This window comes from Saccopteryx bilineata, chromosome 2, assembly GCF_036850765.1.
Source record: "Saccopteryx bilineata isolate mSacBil1 chromosome 2, mSacBil1_pri_phased_curated, whole genome shotgun sequence".
In the NCBI taxonomy this organism is placed as follows: Eukaryota; Metazoa; Chordata; class Mammalia; order Chiroptera; family Emballonuridae; genus Saccopteryx; species Saccopteryx bilineata.
Window position 1 is genome coordinate 265,415,942 of NC_089491.1, and position 20,266 is coordinate 265,436,207.

At 45.3% G+C, this 20,266-nt stretch overlaps 1 protein-coding gene across 1 annotated transcript; it reads right to left on the bottom strand.

Annotated features, from left to right (window-relative positions):
• Window positions 1–460: 460 nt before the first annotated feature.
• RFC5 (replication factor C subunit 5) lies at window positions 461–12,383 on the bottom strand. The gene is made up of 11 exons (XM_066260477.1): window positions 12,208–12,383; window positions 10,627–10,691; window positions 10,226–10,362; window positions 8,371–8,450; window positions 7,642–7,715; window positions 6,318–6,477; window positions 5,568–5,649; window positions 4,841–4,970; window positions 3,811–3,888; window positions 2,519–2,573; window positions 461–1,569 (listed from the first exon to the last, which is right to left on the bottom strand). The coding sequence occupies exons 1-11, from the start codon at window positions 12,270–12,272 to the stop codon at window positions 1,473–1,475; spliced, it is 1,023 nt and encodes a 340-aa protein (XP_066116574.1). The 5' UTR covers window positions 12,273–12,383; the 3' UTR covers window positions 461–1,472.
• Between the last annotated feature and the right edge of the window lie 7,883 nt (window positions 12,384–20,266).

The following is a 20,266-nucleotide window of genomic DNA, read 5'->3' on the forward strand; positions in this document are numbered from 1 at the left end:
TCGGACTGATGAGCCAGTGTCCGCCCCACCCCTCCACGAATACTGCTCCTTTCTAAGGACTGTTCTCCTTCAGTGACCTGTAGTTAGCTAATCGAGACACCTTACTCAAACAAAGTCTGCCTTTGGAAAATTTAATATATTTTAAATTATTTTAAAAAGAAATGCAACATCTTATCCTTTGGCTTTCTTAATAGGTGCTTTATGGAGGCCAGTGTAACATAAAACGTGTTGAAAAAAGTAGTCTCTCCTCTACCACCGTTGTTGCTGAAGAAAAAACATTTCAAGATGAGAGACTCATTGAAGGAAAAAGTTTAAAAGCTTTTGGCTCTCCGTTTCATTTTTTTCCATTAAGGGGGGAAAAATCACCTCTAAAGTAAGTGAGTACAACAGGACAGCTGGGAGTGGATTGGGCGAGTTTTTAATTTTGTGGTTATCTGAAAAAAAAATCAGTGTGGTCTGGGAGGCTCTGGGGGGCTTCCTTGAGCCCCACTTAGCCATTAGCCCCAAACTCTGCTCGTGTCCTCGGGCAGGGAGTCCTGTGCCGAGGCTGGAAATAACTGACTTCTCCCTTTTGATAGTGTGGGAATTTGACACCTTCACAAGGGACAGTCACCATCCTTTACTCTGATATCAGAGACGGAGTTTTCCATATAGATGCAAGTTGAATAAATCTGTGTCTTTGTAACTGTGGAGAATCACTTGTAACTAACCAAAAAGCAAGCTGCTTTATTTCCATGAAGAGTGATGGGAATGCAGCACCCCTGCTGTAAAACCCCGCTCCTGGGTACAGGCCCCGGTCCTCCCAGCAGGTGCAAGTGTAGTCAGGCTTCTTCTCCTGCGCCTTCCCTGCAGTGAACACGTGTGTGGTACAACCTCTGGCCCCTAATGGCAGAAACAAAGTTTTTTCTACTGTCCACCCTCGATTAGAAACCTGCTAGTAACTCTTCTACTTCAAAAGGAGAAATAAAAAGACCAGTTTTTAAAGAAAGAATTGAGTCCATTTTATGAGTATAAAAGTTTTGACAAGAAATCTGTTAACATTTACTGTGAAAGTGGATCCACGAAAAGTCACAGATCATACTTGATTTCTGTAGAGGTTCTGTTTAACCTGAGTCAGAAGACATGTGGGCCATATTAGACTGCAAGGCATTATAGTCTGAAAGGAAACCTGTCATCCATGCAACTGAAGAGGAAAAGCCTTCAGGTTGAAATAAAGTTTGCTTTTTTCTCCCTATAAAACACAAGTGGGCAGTGCAGTAAGACAATTGTACGTTACAAATGTTTTGTACAGCGCTGCTCTCAACAGCCCCAAACAAAGTACTTTTTATATGTCTGCCCACCCATGCTGGGAACAAGAATTTTCCAAAGCTTGGGGTGACTGTGACCTCGGGCAGCAGTTTGTCCCATAACCAGCTCCCCTGTTTTCTAGTTACTGCTGGGCCTGAGAATAGCAAATGGTCCTCAGTCAGCCGCTAGGCCTCGGTGACAATCAGGTCTCTGGTGACTTGAAAAGCGGCAATGAGGGAACTCAGCTGAATCTTCTCATTGGTGCCAACAGCAAGTCTGTACCTGAAAAAAATCCAAAGGTAGAGCAGAGACTCATGGACAGCGACCCTCTTACGAGAGACACCAAAGACCGAAAGTCTGAAAGAGGGGAGGTAATGAGAATGTGTCCTGGACACCAAGCTTGTATGTGCCCCCTAACATTTTCTTATCTGCCCTAAACCCTCTTATAAATCTGATTCAAACTGGTGAGGGAAAAGTTAAGCCTAAAAATTATTAGCAGGGTTCTGAACTTCACCTTGTTCTAGTTCTATGAAGGTAGGCAGAATTTCCCAGGAGTTATCATTAAGATGTCCTTCCCCTTAATTCACTGGGAGTTTTGGATGAGCCAGCTGTGGTTCAGGGGTGTTGTGGGTAACACAGGACACTGCCATTTCACCTTGTGTTGTGAATGATTAGGCCATTGAAAACAAAATCAAGATCTTCACAATGTAGTGACAAGCAGTCACCTTATTGGCGAATCCAAAAGCCAATGAGGGCAAATTACATTTGGCCTGTGTTGACAGTCTTATTCTGAACCCAATGCTTTTGTCTACTTAAGTGACAGCCGTCAGCCTCACTGGGGGCTAAAAACTGTTTACTGAACCAGGCAAAGTGGAAAATTGAGTTTGTTTACTTTCCCCGATATACTTCTGGTATGCCAAAATGCTTTAACAGCTGGATAGCTGGTGTCCCCAGAAGACCTGAAGCAGGCCTCCCAGATAACAAAAGAAGAGTGTGGACCAAACCTTTTAGTCTTGATCTCAAATGTGTGTTATCTCTATCCTTGTGTTTATTCATGTCTTGAAGCATCTCACACTGTTCCCCATGTTTCATTCATTCATCCATCCCACCAAAACTAGGCTGTACTGCACAGGAGTGAGGCAGACAAAAAATTTGAAACCTAGCAAGCAGGAACAGACCACAACAGGGAAAAGAGGAGGAAAAGGATTAAAATCGGAAAACAAATACTCACTCAATGTCTGCCATTTTGGTCAATAACTGTATTCGAACCGAGGATGGAAAGTCAACTAGGGGAAAAACAAAATCAATTGGGTGAGGTCTGTTACTCCCTGCTATTAAAAAACACCCCAGAAGACAAGTATGAGCTTCAAGATCAGATGGGTCACACTTTTCTTGTGGCCTCAGATCACTAAGCTACCACACCTCTAAGGAAATAAAACTGGGTAGGTTTTCAGTTTTTATCCATTTCATTTTGTGAGTCTTCACAGGGTAACCATGCCCCCACCCCTGCAAAAAAAAAAAAATTAGATTCTAGAATGATCATAAGGACATGGGAGGGTCTTAAGCATCACTCTTTTAGCCACTGGGTAGCTCTGTAAGTTAATATAAAAGCTGTTCTCACGTACTGTCCCAATTTTAAAAACAAACTTAATTTTTAAAGGTCAGTTTATGTTCAACTTTCACAAGCAAAGTACAGAGCTAGGCTTAAGCCAACCATGTTCTTGGGCAGAAGTTAACATGCCAGCCGGCTGGGAAGAGGCCTGAAAAGGCGCCAGCAGAACCAACGTTCATGGACCCAACTGTCTGTGCAGTCGGCTGTTGGGGAAAGAGCTTCTCCAGAACACTGCACAGGAGGTCACCTGGGAAACACTGAGCCAGGTCCAACCCCCAAGGGCCAACAGAACTGGCCTGCGGGCAAGTCCCACAGGCTGCCAAGGTAGATAACTAAGTCTCTGTACAGAAAACTCAACCTACTGTGAAACTTGAGATGGGTTAAGATAAATCAGGGGTCCCCAAACTTTTTACACAGGGGGCCAGTTCACTGTCCCTCAGACCGTTGGCGGGCTGCCACATACAGTGCTCCTCTCACTGACCACCAATGAAAGAGGTGGCCCTTCCGGAAGTGCAGCGGGGTCAGATAAATGGCCTCAGGAGGCCACATGCGGCCTGTGGGCTGTGGGGACACCTGAGATAGATCCTCCTCCTCCCTCTCCTTTTGCAGAAAATATTCTTTTAGAAATGTGAATTAAAACATACTAATTGCTGTAAAATACAGGCCCTTGAGGGAAGTAAATTAGCCTTTAGGAGCATCCTCTCCTCCGCAGTTCTAAGGGTTCAAAGCGTATTTTTGGAATGAAGTTTTAAATAAGACTAAACGAAACAGGAGGGGTTAGGTTTATACTTCTTCATTTGTTTCTTGGCTAAAGAAATGAAGCCTCCTGTTCCCTCTCTAATCCCCTTAACCACAAAGCACGCCACCTTCTCCACAGCTTCTAAACCAGGGAATAAGGTTAAGTTAGTTACCTCTATGCACAAATAAGTGTATCTCAGTCAGGATATCATGCAGCGCCAACCCCTTCAGAGTTTTCAACTCCGTGATATCTAGAGAGGAGCAGTTAAGGCAAAGGGAAAAACTTCCAGAACAAACACGCTGCAGAGAAGTTTGAACCCAATCCCTGGGGGAGTGACTTTAGAAAGTAGGGCTTCTCATCTCAGCAGTTATTTCTTTTAATCCCAAACTGCATATGTGGAATCCCTTTAGTTGTTTCTATCTAGTAGCCATCAGAACCAAATGCATTCCCCAGAAGGCCTGAAGGCTTTATATCACTACACCTCACTTTATTATTATTATTGAGATGCAGGGTGGCAGACAGACAGGCTTATGCATGCACCTTGACCAGGATCCACACTTGCAAGCTCCCTACTGGTTGATGCTCTGTCCATCTGGGGCTGCTGCTCCGTTGCCCAACAACAGAGCTATTTTAGTACCTGAGGCAAGGCTGTGAAGCCATCCTCAGTGCCAACTTGTTTGAACCACTCGAGCCATAGCTGCAGGAGGGGGAGAGAGAAGGAGAGAGAGAGGAGAGAGAGAGAAGGACAGAGAGAAAGGGGTGGGGTGGAGAAGCAGACTGCTTCTCCTGTGATCCCTGACCGGCAATCGAATTCAGGACTTCCACACACTGGGCCAATGCTCTACCGCTGAGCCAACCAGCCAGGGCTCACTATGCCTCACTTTTAATTTCACAGCAAAACAAAAGTGACAGGGACTAGTTGGACATGGTTGCATCTCCCATCCCAAGGTCTGACTGCATCTCTCCCATCTGGGAGAAAAGCAGCTTCAGGTTGTACCCAGGGCAGAGCTCTTCAGGAAGAACTTGACAGCATTCAAAACATGTATCCACTCCACCCACAGCCTCAGTCCTACCGCAAGCTGACCAGAGTCAAATAGCTGTCTTCTCAGGAGGGTGTCAGCACTGGCTGTCACTCCTGGGATCAAGCTCAGGCCTTGGGCACTGAAAGTATTGTACTGCGGGCAGGACCCAGGCATGGATACTTCTGTAGGCCGTAGTAAAGTCCAGGTTCAGCATCCAGTCCAGAATGTTAGCAATGTCTGACTTGAGCGGGTGCCCTGTGCAGGTATAGACAGTCTCCTCTGTCACCTTCCCAAAGGCCATATCGGTACTCTGCAGGCAGGGAGAGAAACATGGTGACTATCATAGCAGCCGCCAAGGTGCAGGCAGGTCAGGAGGAAACTGCGGAGGCAGCCAGGCAGCTGGGCAGCAGCTGTCCACTGGCACAGGAGAGCTGGAACCCTGCATTCATTGGCCCTGGGAAGAGCCTGCCTCAGCAGAGGACACTGCTGCTCATTGGCTATGCTACAGCTGCAGAATCCTCCTGTTTGCAACAGATCCTTTTATTTTTTAAAGATTTTATTTATTCATTTTAGAGAGAAGAGAGAGAGAGAAGGGGTGGAGGAGCAGGAAGCATCAACTCCTATATGTACCTTGACCAGGGAAACCGGGGTTTTGAATCAGCGACCTCAGAGTTCCAGGTTGACGCTTTATCCACTGCGCCACCACAGGTCAAGCAGCAACAGATTATTCTTTTGATTAATCAAGACAAAGGGGTGGGGAGATCTTGGACGTATTATGAGATCAAGGTCTTAAAACCAGTTCTAAATTTTTGAATTTATACATTGCTTGAACTGTTTGTTGCTTATGTATTTCTTCAAAACCTATTCTGAAGCAATGACTTGAGAGTTGCTATGAGCGGCACCGTACCTGCAAAATGTTCAGAGCACGTCGCATATCTCCATTGGAAAGAGTCACAAGTGCTTTCATGCCGTCTTCACTTATATCGACTCTGAAAGGAAATGCAGAAGGGACTGAGAGGGAACAGGCTAACCTGGAATGATTACAGTTTTGAAACAATGCAAGCAAAAAAGGGAAGGATAGAGTTGCCTACTCTCCTGATCTGGAGGACCTAAATTCCTGTTTAGGGATGACAGCTTCGCATTAGTAGTCACAGCCACACTCAAAGTCTAGAAAGACCCTTGTTTAAGACCAAGCATTACCATGTTGAACAACGGGCTACAAATTATGTTTTATGGATCAGAGAGTCAAAAGCCCCTCCTTTCAAATAAGCAGCAGTTCAGGTTGGTTACTTGCTTGGCATCTGATTACACAGAATGCAACATCTCAGAACCTTCCCTTCTAGTCAGAAAAGGCTAGAGGCATCTTAGCTAAAGGGACTTGGCAGCATGCAGTATCCAGTGACAAAAGAAGAGGAGGAAGAAACTGGGACAGCTTCCAGAGGAGGAGGAGGAACCAAGAGAAGAACCATATGACATTTATAAAGAATGCCCATGACATACCAGAGAAAACAACAGCGGCGAACAGCCCCTGACGCTAAGCACTGTGCAAAGTCATTTCCAAACATCACCTTTAAATGTAAACCAGTCATCCCGGAGCCTGGCTTACACCATACTTCGTTCCCAAGATCTCCACCTTTCCTGCTTTCCATATACTCACTTCTCTTCTTCGACGACATGTTCCAGGCGCGGAACCATGAGTTCGGGAGTCAGGGGCCCAAATCGGAACCTTGTACACCTGGACTGCAAGGCAGGGATGATCTTTGACAGATAGTTACAGATGAGGCAAAACCTGGTATTTTCCGTAAATTTCTCAATCACTGGCAAGGGAAAAGAAAGCCACGTCATGCCCATTCGGATTCTTCAAAGGTCCCAGAAATCCTGAGCCATTCTATGGTGATGGGAGTGGTACAGGTAACAAGCATTTAAGAATGCAAACACATGGGGATGCTGCTGTAAGTGGGGTGTCACTGGGGTGGTCAGGACTGGAATTCACCCACTCTCCTTGCAAAAGCTGACCAACCTGTGACTGCCACAGAATTGTATATTGTAAAAAACACTTCTTTGTGTAAGAGTCCCCATGATTCCCAACACCCGTGTTCTCACCATCCCATTCCATCAAGATATGAAACCCAGTATTCCTGCCCTTTTGAGAAAATTCTATCTGGCAGGTTGATGCTCTACCTTCTGCTAGGACGGGGGAGGAGGTGGCCTTTTACAGACTTCCCAGTGGACCTTGTCTCAAAGCCCCAGAGCATGAAAGACAGCAATAACCCGAATTCAGAGATGCTGATGACACCAGTGTCATTCAGCACATGCCCAATGTTTCTGCACAGAGACCTGCCCAGATTGACAGTCACTCTGCACAACAGATGCCAAAGCAAGACTGCCAAAGCGTCTAGGACCAGAAAATACTCTGCCCTCCTCCTCCTCCTCAACACTGGCTACACTCCTCCCCAGAATGCCTCGAGATTGTCCTTTTCTTTTAGCTGATTATCTCAGCATCCTCGTGAGATAGCGAATGTCCTGTCAAAAAAAGTGACTGCCCCAGACAAGCCCATAAGGCAGGCAGACCTCAGGATATTCTCTTCCCTGCCAACCCTTTACTTGGCAAGTACTGAAGTAATGTCAGCTTTCTGGGTATGACTAAATTTAGGGAGTTCTGGTTATTTTGTATCAAAGGTCTATCCAGCAGTTCAGGAATGAAACACTCTCCCATAACATTTCATCAGAGGATACAAAATTCCAACCCTGAAACAGGTCAGCTGAACAGGAGAATGAAACACCCACAGGTCCCAACAGACCCGGCTTCTGTCTTTAAATGGAGACATTTTGTCTAGAACATCAGGTGGGCTACAGGAGAAATGTACACAGACTTCCCTGAACCAGAAATGAAGAAAGACTGAAAAGAAGCCAGGCCCAAAGTTCCTAATTCTCCTGATGTGCTTGCTAGCCAGCACGTTGTACTTAACCGCTCTTCTTACCCCTCCTCAAGGCATTCTGGGCGTCTTGGGTCATGGCATCAGCCTCATCCAGGATCACCAGTTTAAAGCCTTTCCTGGGAAAACAAATGGTGCCATCTGAAGATTTCTTCAATCTCACTTGAACTGCCAGGCCCGCACCTACAGCTTCACACATGTGCCATCAGGCCCTGTTCCAGGTCCACCTGTCCTAGGACTCTGGCCAAAGCAGACATCTGTGGTCACACAGAGGAAATGACCCCACCTGATGACTCCTTCCACTCTGCAAAAGGACTGAGGTCTAACTTCTGCATTTCTGTTACGGTCCCCCGGCACCTCTTTCTTCCACAGGGAATCCCATTACTCAAGGGCTGTTTGTTCCCACTACCTACGCTCATGCCTGTCTTTTTATCTGTTTATTTATTTGACTACTATCCAGATCTCAATTCATTTCTGTCTAAATTCAAACTAGCTCATCCTGGCTTCAGATGTAATCAGTCCTCAGTTAACCAATAAAATGAAGTTAATCCTTCCCCAAAGAACTGGCTAATATAAACTTGGTTAATAGTTTATTTCAGTATTTGCATGTTAGCAATTTTACCACCACCCCTACACTTCATCTCTTTTTCATGGCTGCCTTTGACTATATCACCCCCCTTTACAAACTGGCAAAGGGAAAGATTAAAAAAACTAAGCTCTATGATCTCACTGATCGAAATCTCCACGGAGAGAAATGATGCAAATATTTCTTACTTAAATATCGTCCTTGTGCTAGCAAAGCTCAGGATCGGTCCCCGAACAATATCTATCCCTCGGTCATCTGAAGCGTTCAGCTAAATGTGGTAGAGAAAAGCCAGAATAAATAAAAAAAGATGTTGGTGTGCTATTTATGAATTAATGTATCTGTCCATTAATCTAACTCAGCAAGATCGATCTCAAAGTCTAATGACAGCTAAGAGATCATTACTATTAAAAAAAAGATCACATTTGTATTTAAAACCCACTGCAACTCACTAGATCATTATATACTGGAAAGGCAAAAGACTGATTTTCCTCCCCGCTTTCGAGGACAATCACTGACATACTCTGGGGGAATAATTAAGTGGCCTGGTCTGTGTGAACAGCACCTCTGACGTGAGCAGAATCACGCTATTTGTAGCTACCACAACCTAAGCAACCCAGAAGTTACTGTGTTTTAATACACTGAGGTAAGAATATGTATGGCAGCAATGTTCTAAAATCTCAAACCCAAATTAATTTTGTTTCGTGCAATCAACAGTATTTAGAATTTTGTAATCTTAGTGTATTGAGTCTCAGCAGTAAACAGATGATGTACTTAAATTCAGTAACTTGAAGAGAATTACATGAAGAAATATTTTAAAAAGGTGTTGATAGGATGTGGAGAAACCCCACGAGCTATGCAATACCTCAGGAACTTCTGGGGCCTATTCCACCCCAAGTCTTAAGGCAGCGGTTCTCAACCTGTGGGTCGTGACCCCGGCGGGGGTCGAACAACCAAAACACAGGGGTTGCCTAAAACCATCGGAAATACATATTTTATTTAAAAATGTATTGGAAATACATATTTTATTTAAAAATGTATTGTATAATAAATATGTATTTTCCAATGGCTTTAGGCGACCCCTGTGTTTTGGTCATTCGACCCCCACCGGGGTCGCGACCCACAGGTTGAGAACCGCTGTCTTAAGGGGTTAGTGGGGCAGTGATACTGACACCTGGAGAAGGCAGTGTGATCTGCCCTGTAGATGGGGTGCTGTCAGACTACGGTGGCCCCCAGGGAGGGCCAGGCATCATTCTCCTCCCCTACCCCCACTTCTACCAGCGCTCCCACTGGCCAAACCTAAGGTGGGACTAGGGGGCAAGGAAGCTTGTAGTGAATACAGCTCAGCCTTCCAGGACAAGAACCCAGAAGCCATCTGGAGGTGCACACGGGACAGCCAGCAACTGGGTGACGACTCCCTGAGCACTCAGTGTGTTTGGGTACAAGTTGGAAAGAGCAAAGAAAAATACCTAGCCCTACGACTGCCTCCTACCTAATGCCGATCCAGACCAAATGTCAATTACAGATAAAAGTGAATGGAGGCCCTGGCCAGTTGGCTCAGTGGTAGAGCGTCAGCCCACATGTAGAAGTCCCGGGTTCAATTCCCGGTCAGGGCACACAGGAGAAGCGCCCATCTGCTTCTTCTCCCCTCCCCTCCTCTTCTTTCTCTCTATCTCTCTCTTCCCCTGCCACAGCCAAGGCTCCATTGGAGCAAAGTTGGCCCAGGCACTGAGGATGGCTCCATGGCCTCAGCTTCAGGCGCTAGAATGGCTCCGGCTGCAACAGAGCAACGCTCTAGATGGGAAGAGCATCACCCCTGGTGGGCATGCCGAGTGGACCCCGGTTGGGTGCATGTGGGAGTCCATCTGACTGCCTCCCCGCTTCTAACTTCGGAAAAATACAAAAAAAAAAAAAAAGAATGGAAATATCTTATGTCTGCTTCTTTACCAACCAGCAGGACAACTTACTTGTAAAGTAAAACAAAACTAGCAGAATGAAAAGAGACTGGAGTCCTTTGCTAAGTAAGAATAATCCTCCTATATTTACCTCCAAGACCATGGAGCCGAATTCTTTATCTTTGTACAGCTGTTTAGCACAGGCTAGAATGGTGGACGTCTTTCCTGTCCCGGGAGGACCATAGAGAAGCAGGTGTGGCAGTCGGTCTTCACTGATAAATTTTTGAACTGAGGATTAGGAAGAGAGACCATCAGTTTCTGAGAGTTGCCTCATTTACTATAGGCCCCTTAGTTGGCCTCAATGCACTACAACCGTATGTTTAAATCAGAGGCGGATGCAGGAATAAAAAAGTTGAAGGCCCCAATTCTTACAGCAACATTCCATAAAGCCCAATCAGAGTCTTCAAAAGTTATTACTCTGCAGAGACAACATCGCCAAACGTATATTGGTCCTTCAATAAGGATAACAGCAACTGACACATGAATGCTTACTGGTACTCAAAATGTCCTGATGAGAAATGAGATCACTCAGTGTCTGCGGCCGGTATTTTTCAACCCTGAAATACAATTTAGCATGAATTACAACACATGTAAACACAAGAACATTTTGTTATGTGCAAAGGAACCCTTTCATTGCCTAAATAAAAGAGGAAGAGAAACAAAATCCTTTAGGTTTGAATATGGAACAGTGGTTCTCAACCAGTGGTGAATGTGTCCTCCAGGGAACAACATTGAGCCAAATCTGGAGACATTTTCAGTTGTCACAGTTGGGCAGAGGTTGCTACTGGCATCTAGAAGGTAGGCACCAGGGATGTTGCTAAAGATCCTATAATGCACAGGACAGCCCCATACCTCCCCCCTCACCAAGTATCTGGCCCAAAATGTCAAAAATGCTGAGGTTAATAAACTCTTAATTTCAGCTTTCCAGGTATCTGCTTATAATCTCAGCCTGGATGGGCACCTAAAATTGAACTCATACCCAGGTATACAGAAGCAGATAAATGGTGGCTTATCCATACAATGGAATATTATTATTCAGCCATAAAAAGAAGGGGAGTGTGATACACACAACACGGGTGAACCTTGAAAACATGGTAAGTGAAAAGAAGCCAGTCATAAAGGGCCACATGTTAATTGTATTTATATGACATATCCAGAAAAGGCAAATTCATAGCGACAGAAAGAAGATTAATGGCTGTCAGTGGCTAAAAGAGAGGGTAATGGGGAGTGACTACCAGTGGGAATGTAGTTTCCATTTGAGGTGATGAAAAATTTTGAACTAGATAATGGGACGGTTGCACAACATTCTGAATGTACTTAATGACACTGAACTGTATACTCCAGAATGCTTACAACTGTAAATTGTATGTTACATGGTTTTACAACGACAAAAGCAAATTGAAGTTATTATTAGACAAGAACAACTTGAGAGTTTTCTGAAATAAGGTCAAATTCCGTCATTCTTTAAAACATTCCATGGACATAGTTGTGTAAGTAGGATGGTTAAGAGTACAAACTGAATTCAGAGCACTTGGGTTCAAATCCACACCTATTTTCTAATTCTGGATCTTATGCAAGTCACTTAACCTTTTGGTTGTATGACTCCAATTGTAAAACTGGGAATAATAAAGAATACCTACCTCCTAGCAACCAAACATCTAATAGGGTGCCTGGTAATCTAACAGAAGGCCATTTACATAAAAGGTAACTAGAGAGTGTTATTGTCATTTTAGTTTAGAGTTTTCCAATAATCGCATCAAAGATTTGGCAAGAGAGAAGAGGGCATTTTGGTGCAGTGGCCAATGCAATGTCAGAGTACGCGGGATCAAACCCCAGTGCTGTCATCCGGGTGCCAAAGCCGCTTTCCGCTATGATGAAAAGAACGGGGGTGGGGTAGATCTGGTTAAAGTCATAAGAACGAAAGGGGTTTGGGGAGTTGAGAGGGGCGTTCCCGGCCGCAGGTCCGGGGGCGGCGGGGCGAGGTCCAGCTGGGGACCGGCCACTTGCCCTCCCGGCCCACCGCCTCTGCTAGAGGCCGACCCCCTTCCCCGAGGTAGCCGCGCCTCCTCCTACCAGGGCAGGTTCCGGATCTTGGACGCCGAGGGCTGCTGCTGCTGCACTTGCGCTGAGGTTTCCATGGCGGGATGATAAAGGCGTCGGGATTCGCTGGAGTTGCGGCGCAGCCAGGGGTCTGCACAGCGTCCAGCCCAGATCTAAGTCTGGGACCCTCACACTTAGAGTTCGCGCGCAAAAGCAAACCTCGCGAGATTAAGTCACTGCTTCCGATTTCCTCTCTAGGTTCTGCCCCTTTGTGTTGCTAAGGCGCCGGTTGCCTGGTTACCGAGAAGCGCCGGCCGGCCGCTTCCCTCGCGCTCCTCTCTTCTAGCCCGCGCTGCCCTTTCTCCCACACTGAGAGCCTTCCTGAGCCCAGTGACAGGGTCAGCAGGGAGAAACAAGGCCACCCCTGCAACTGCCAGTCGTCATTACAATTTAAAGTCTCATGGCCACAGCCAATTACAGGCATCGCCAACGTTCAAACACTTGCCGTTCAAAAGAACAGAAAGCTGCCAGCAGTAAAATACCCGGAGGAAAAAGCATTCCCAAATTACTCTGCCAGTTCTTGGTTATAGATGTCATATGAAAAAAAGGCTCGAAAAACCTTTTGGTCCCAAAGCTACTAGGTGAGTATTCCGGATAGAGAAACAACTCCAAACAGACACAATTTCAACCTGCCCTAAATCCTTGTTCCTCACCCAGCAAAATTTAGAGAACCCACCTCCAGAAACAAGTCTAGAGTGGAAAAAAAGGGTGGGGGGAGAAGGGAAGAGGGAGGGAGGAAGGAAGGAAACCTTCCAGTTAGGTTAATATGTGTACTTGGGAAGGCCAGTTAATAGACATAGACATAGAAGTCAGGGTCCCTGTGATCTGAGGATAAAAAGGAAATGACTATCAATATTTTAGTGTTTTTTTCCTGAGGTGAGGGGATTATGGATCACTTTTATTTTCTTCTATTTTGCAGGTCTATGTATATTACATTCTTAATAAAGCTTTTTGTTTTTGTTTTTTACATGTTGAGAAAGACAACATTGGGAGATGGGGCTGGCCTGAGGTCACAGTGTTCTGATTCAGAAGCAGCTGCTCCTTGCATATTATTACATCATTGTCACCTGCTGTAGGAACAGAATAGAGCAGGGGTCAGGAACCTATGGCTCGTGAGCCAGATGTGGCTCTTTTGATGGCTGCATCTGGCTCGCAGACAAATCTTTAATTAAAAAAATAATAATGTTAAAAACATAAAAATGTTCTCATGTATTACAATCCATTCATTTCCTACCGCTCCTGTTCATGATTGCGGGTGGCTGGAGCCAATCACAGCTGACCTCTGGGACAACACCAAATTTTTATTGGATAATGCGTAACATATATGGGTCATTGTATGGCTCTCACGGAATTACATTTTAAAATATGTGGCGTTCATGGCTCTCTCAGCCAAAAAGGTTCCCGACCCCTGGAATAGAGGGACAGTGGGCAAAAACATGATGGCAGTTATGGCTTCATGAAAAAGGAGGTCAGATGTGCCTTGTGGTATGACAGTGCCCCTACTCTCTGTTTCCACCAGGGCCAACTCTAGTATTGCTCAGATTGTTAGCATGCCCCTTTCCCCACTTCACTTAGGGCCGGTTACTTCCTCTCCTTTCTCCAACTATATCTACTCCAAAACAAGTGTGAGGATTAAGTGGAAATAACGTATGTAAGCATCCAGCACATTGCCACCTTCTCTCTCCACTTGTCCTGTTCTTGTTCCAATTGTGCCCTCTCAAACAAAGCCTAAAGAATTGCCCGATGGTGTGTCTATGCCCGTGAGTGTTAATTTTATGTGTTATTTTTGAGGGAGTGTCTCTCAGGGTGTTTCTGGAAGAGAGTGGCATTTGAATCCATACACTAAGTAAAGGAGACCTCCTGAATCAATGTGAGTGGGTATCATCCAATTCGTTGAGAGCCTCAATAGAACAAAAGGCAGAGGAAGGGTAAATCTGCTCTCTCCTTTGAGCTGGGACATCCCTCTTGTCCTGCCCTGGGACACACATATGCACTCTTGATTCTCAGGCCTTTGGAATCTGGCTAAATTACACCTCCAACTCTTCTGGGCCTTCAGCTTGCAGATGGCAGATCGTGGGACTTCTTGGCCTCCATAATTACATGAGCCAATTCCTATAATACATGATATAGATATCTACATAAATATAAATATATAAAATAGACAATATTTATTATATATAACTATATTAATATAAATGTTATAGCCTGACCAGGAGGTGGTGCAGTGGATAGAGCATCGGACTGGGACACAAAGAATCCAGGTTTGAAACCCCAAGGTTGCCAGCTTGAGCGTGGGCTTATCTGGTTTGAGCAAGGCTCACCAGCTTGAGCCCAAGGTCACTGGCTTGAGCAAGGGGTCACTCGGTCTGCTGTAGCCCCCCGGTTAAGGCACATATGAGAAAGAAATCAATGAACAACTAAGGAGCCGCAACAAAGAATTGATGCTTCTCATCTCTCTCCCTTCCTGTCTGTCTGTTCTATCTGTCCCTCTCTCTGTCCCTCTCTGTCTCTGTCACAAAAAAAGAGTAAAAAAAATTTATAATGTCATATAAGAATAATAGATATTTATTGTATAATATAGAATACAAATATATTTTTAAATCTACATGGAAGTATAAATACAAATTAGACATGCATATATATATATATATATATATATATATATATATATATATATATTCTATTTCTGTGGAGAACCCTAACTAAAATGCCATAACCTGGGGTTATTCAGCCACCATGGTAAGAGCCGTCTTGCTGAGTGGGCTTTCATTAGAAACATGGTGCCACCATTTCTTGAACTGGAAGATGTGAACAAGACTGGATCAAGTTTGAATAAAACTCTCTGCACACTGGTTGTTCAGTTTGCTTGGAATATAGCATTCCTCCGTGTGACATATTATGTATTTACACAGTTATTGTGGGTCTCCACAGTGGAGTGTAAGCTCATTGAGAGACTAGGCTTTGCCTCATTCACCACTGTATTCCTGGTGCCTGGCTCCTGGCTCCAGGACTACAGTTCAATGAATGATCGAATGAATGAGTGATAGTAGCTAATATTAATTAGGCAGTAACTAAAGGCCAGACAGTGTTCTAAGTGCTTATGTTTATTATATTCACTCAGTGGTTATGGTAAGCCCAAACTAATGTCATTGGCCCCATTTCATATACGTTAAGTAATTTGCCCATGTTCTGATGCGGTGTCAGAGGCAGAACTGGGTCTTAGCAAGATTGTGTGATTCTATCACCTAAGCTCTTAGCCACTACACTAGTGTGGTCCTTGGACCAGCAGCAGTATCAGTGTCCCCTGGGAGCTTGTTAGACACGTTCATTACTCTTCTCCCCACCCCAAATCCACTGAACCTGAAACTCTGGGGGTGGGCCCAGCCGGCTGGGTTGTAACAAGCCCTCCAGGGGATTCTAATGTGATCAAACTTAAGAATCACTGCCCTACACTCTACTGCTCCTCAGCCCTTGAGTTTTCCATGACTTCATTTTCTAAGAAAAAGAATGGGTACTCACCTGCGTGTTCTGGGAAAACGGAGATGCCCCATGAAATGTCATTTATGTATAAATATATGCGTGTGTGGTTTTGTTTTTGCTTTCGCAATTCTTTGAAGGTATAGGCCTTTAAGTGTCTCTTTGCACCTCAGTATTGGCACCTGTAAAATAGGGAGCAGTGGAGGACTGAACTAGAAAGAGGGATGATATTAAAAGAACCTGAGGATTTTTCTTGTGGTGCTTTCCCCCTCCCCCCTTCTCCTTCTCCTCTTCTTCCCCCCAGGTATGTATTCCTTGCCCCTCACTTTATCCTAAGCTCTAAGGGACCCCACAAGACTTGCAACCAGGAGAGCAGTGGGCAGCGGCAGCTCGTTCTGGGCTGACCCCTGAACCTGTCTCCAAGGCCCCCTTTCCTCTTTCTACTTGTCTGGCCAATAAATTCTTCCTTTACTTAATGCAAAAAAAAAAAAAAAAAAAAAAAGGTGTCTGGGTATTTTTTAAAATTTCAATGCCAGAAATCTAGTCAGACCAATTAAATTGGGCCTCTGGCAGGTAGAACCCAGCATTGGCATTTTAAAAAGCTTCCCAGGTGATTCTATTATGCAGCCGAAGTTGAACTATAGCCTAAATTGATCACAGCACCCTCGTTCTCTGATTGCCTTACAGGGTGAGCATGTGACTCGGTTCCGCCCAGTGATATGAAAGGGGAAATGGGCCAGAGGCACCTCTGGGAAATGTTCCTCATTACTTTTCTGATCCTTGCAGTAGATGGTTTTTAGCCTCTCTCCCAGTGCCAAAATTCTATCACTTTAAAGAGAAAGAGAGGGATGAAAACCAGGGTTACAAGCTCACATGCCTATAGGTGGCCTGGAGTTAAGATCTATTCTAAAGGAAGAGGGTTGGGTGGAAACGGTGCCCTGCGCAAAGGAGGCAGAGTTTATAGATGGAAGACTAAAGCAGAAAAGGAATGTAGCAAGGAAATATTGACTAGCTCACAATCAGCAGGCCGTCTGGAGAACCCAACCTGGAAAATGGGACAAAGACAAGCCATGGAGTGAAAACATGGTCAAAATCATTCTATGGAACCAAGTCAGTAGGGAAACTTGCTGCTGCTGACCTTTGAATCCTACCGCCCCTAGAGTCCCTAGAATGTGGATGTTGCTTTTACCATTTCTACTGTCAGAAAGAATTGACTAGTTCTCTCCCCTACTGGCGCCTAATACAAGCGCCTTATTTAAAAACCTGGGAGACATGTCAACTTGCCCAAACCTGGGTTACATGCTAGTAAGACCCAAGTATACAGCTTGAATGACAGGAAAGACACCTGCCTCCCACCAAGCTTTGTGCACTGGGAACAGTCCCTGAACATAGGAGAGCAGTTCCGATGCCAGTGGCCAAAGGATCACAAAGGTCTATACAACCCCAGTATTCAGCCATTCAGGACAGCAATCAAATGTTGCCCGATCTAATTTTTCAAGAGAAACGAGAAATTTGGATTTTTTTTTTTTTTTTTTTGCATTTTTCTGAAGCTAGAAACAGGGAGAGACAGTCAGACAGACTCCCTCCCGCATGCGCCCGACCGGGATCCACCCGGCACGCCCACCAGGGGCGACACTCTGTCCACCAGGGGGCGATGCTCTGCCCATCCTGGGCGTCGCCATGTTGCGACCCTCCTGGGTGTCGCCATGTTGCGACCAGAGCCACTCTATCGCCTGGGGCAGAGGCCACAGAGCCATCCCCAGCGCCCGGGCCATCTTTGCTCCAATGGAGCCCTGGCTGCGGGAGGGGAAGAGAGAGACAGAGAGGAAGGCGCGGCGGAGGGGTGGAGAAGCAAATGGGCGCTTCTCCTATGTGCCCTGGCCGGGAATCGAACCCGGGTCCTCCGCACGCTAGGCCGACGCTCTACCGCTGAGCCAACCGGCCAGGGCGAAATTTGGATTTTTATGTGAAATTCTTATATTTAAATGTTGGCAACTAATTATAAAACCCCAAACTGCTAGCTAAACAAAAATACTGTAGGATCACTTTGTGACTTTGGCTTTCTTAAGGACCGATGATCAGGCAAAAGATATGATAATTCCTTCTTACCTTCTGCTTTGATGTTAAACCTTTTATAGGATTCAAGGGCAAATCGAGCTGGCACCTTCATGTGGATTGTGACATGGATGAGCCCAAGCACAGACTTTTCTTATATAATCAGAACCAGATTTGGAAACACTTTAATAAAACATCAGGTCCCAGAGATGGCTGGATCAGAGGTTACCAACAAAATGACCAATGGAAGGTATCTGCTCATGAAATTGAATTAGGCAAAGGGAGCCCTGGGTTTTATTACTCTCAGCTTTGGAGCCAACTTGGCTTTGGACACAGCACTTTTCTGCCTTCCCTTATTTTTAAGACTTGTTTTTATGAGAGAATAGGGTGCGAGGCTATCTTTGGAAGATGCTGGCAGAAGAGAATCAAACCAGGTCTTTCTCCTGAAGGCATCTATACTGGTGAAATCATGTCGAAATGAAGAGCAAGTACTTGAAGAAGGGGGGAAAAAGTCTCAAAGAGCAATTTGAAGAGTGCATATACGGGAGGAGGCCATCTCCTTCGGTGACTGTGGCAAAATCATTGGCTCGGGTCTTTTGGGGCACTCACATTCTTCAACTAGTTTTTCTTGTCAGAAGCCCCAGCATGCCCCACATCAGGGCTTAGAGAAGCCAATTCATCAGTCCCTAATATTTGTAGATTGAATAACTAATGAATGGTTATTTATTGATTCTTGAATCTGATTTTTCTTAACTTTGGGATTAAAAAGGTAACTCATATGAATTTGCTTCATGATATTTGGGCTCAAAAAAAAATTTGCTCTGTGTGTGTGTGTGTGTGTGTGTATTTTTCTGAAGTTAGAAGTGGGGAGGCAGTCAGACAGACTCCTGCATGCTCCTGACCAGGATCTACCTGGCATGCCCACCAGGGGGAGATTCTTTGCCCATCTAGGGTGTTGCTCCGTTGCAGCTGGAGCCATTCTAGCGCCTGAGGCGGAGGCCATGGAGCCGTCCTCAGCGCCTGGGCCAACTTTACTCCAATGGAGCCCTGGCTGTGGGAAAGGAAGAAAGAGACAGAGGGAAAGGAGAAGGGGAAGGGTGGAGACAGATGGGCGCTTCTTCTGTGTGCCCTGACCGGGAATCGAACCTGGGACTTCCACACACCGGGCCGATGCTCTACCACTGAGCCAGCCAGCCAGGGCCAATATTTGCATTTCTTAATTTTTCTGGGTTAATTAAATATATTTGGCTCAGGTCCTCCGCTGTTCCTTTCTCAAGCCAAGGTAGTTTGGGAATTCAAGCTAGGGGAAGTTGGGAGTTGGGTTCCTTCTCTCCCCTGAGGTCATTTAAGAAGCCTAAGAGGTTGCGGGGAAATAGGCCAGAAACATTTGGAGAAGGGCTTTTAGTCTTCAGTTCATTTTGTAGATCGTTGGAATAATCGCTCTTTGTCCAGACTGAAATGATCCCTTTGAAGATGAGCGGCTCTGCTGATAATAATGTCTTTTCCATCGTGTACAACTCAGCCACTCAGAACTTTGTCATTGCTTCCAGTGGCACAGGATTTGAAGTTTAGACTTTCCTGTGCCCTTCCTTTGAAGTCCTACCCACCCCACCCTCTCCTCCATTACTCAAAGTAAGGTCCTGGGACTAATATTACCAGCACTGCTTGGGAGCTTGTTAGAAATGCAGAGTTTCTGCACCCACCCCAGACCTGAATCAAAACTGCATTTTAAGGTCTCTAGGCAATTCATGCGCATGTTTTGATTGGTAAACCCTGGATACCACACAATCTATCTGTTGTACCACCGCCCTGCTCTTCACTGCTGCTCTGTATCCCGTGTGTGGGATTCTTCAGAGAGCTGGGCCACTCCCCTTACACAACACGCTCCCCTCCTTCCCTCTAAAGCAGTGGTCCCCAACCCCCGGGCTGCGGACCGGTACTGGTCCATGGGCCATTTGGTACCGATCCGCAGAGAAAGAATAAATAACTTACATTATTTCCAGTTTATTTATATTTAAGTCTGAATGATGTTTTATTTTTAAAAAAGGACCAGATTCTCTCTGTTACATCCATCTAAGACTCACTCTTGATGCTTGTCTCAGTCATGTGATACATTTATCCGTCCCACCCTAAAGGCCGGTCCGTGAAAATATTTTCTGACATTAAACCGGTCCGTGCCCCAAAAAAGGTTGGGGACCACTGCTCTAAAGGCCTGGCATTTTGATAATTCAACTCCAAATCCCAATGTTCGCAGGCATCCATGTTCCCCTGAGCTGGGCAAACCCAACACCCCAGGATTCTGTGAGGCTTAATTGCTTGGGAGAACCCCTTCCCCCATAGTCTTTGTGATGAGTCTAGAGTAGAAAATAAGTCCAGTTAATTTCTCAATCAAAGTATTCTGTCACACTAATAAGAGGCCCTCCAGGCTGGTTAGATATAAAAAATATTTCTTTTTCTGGACTCTTTCCTGATTCTCTCTGTATTGAGTCCAGCATAATTG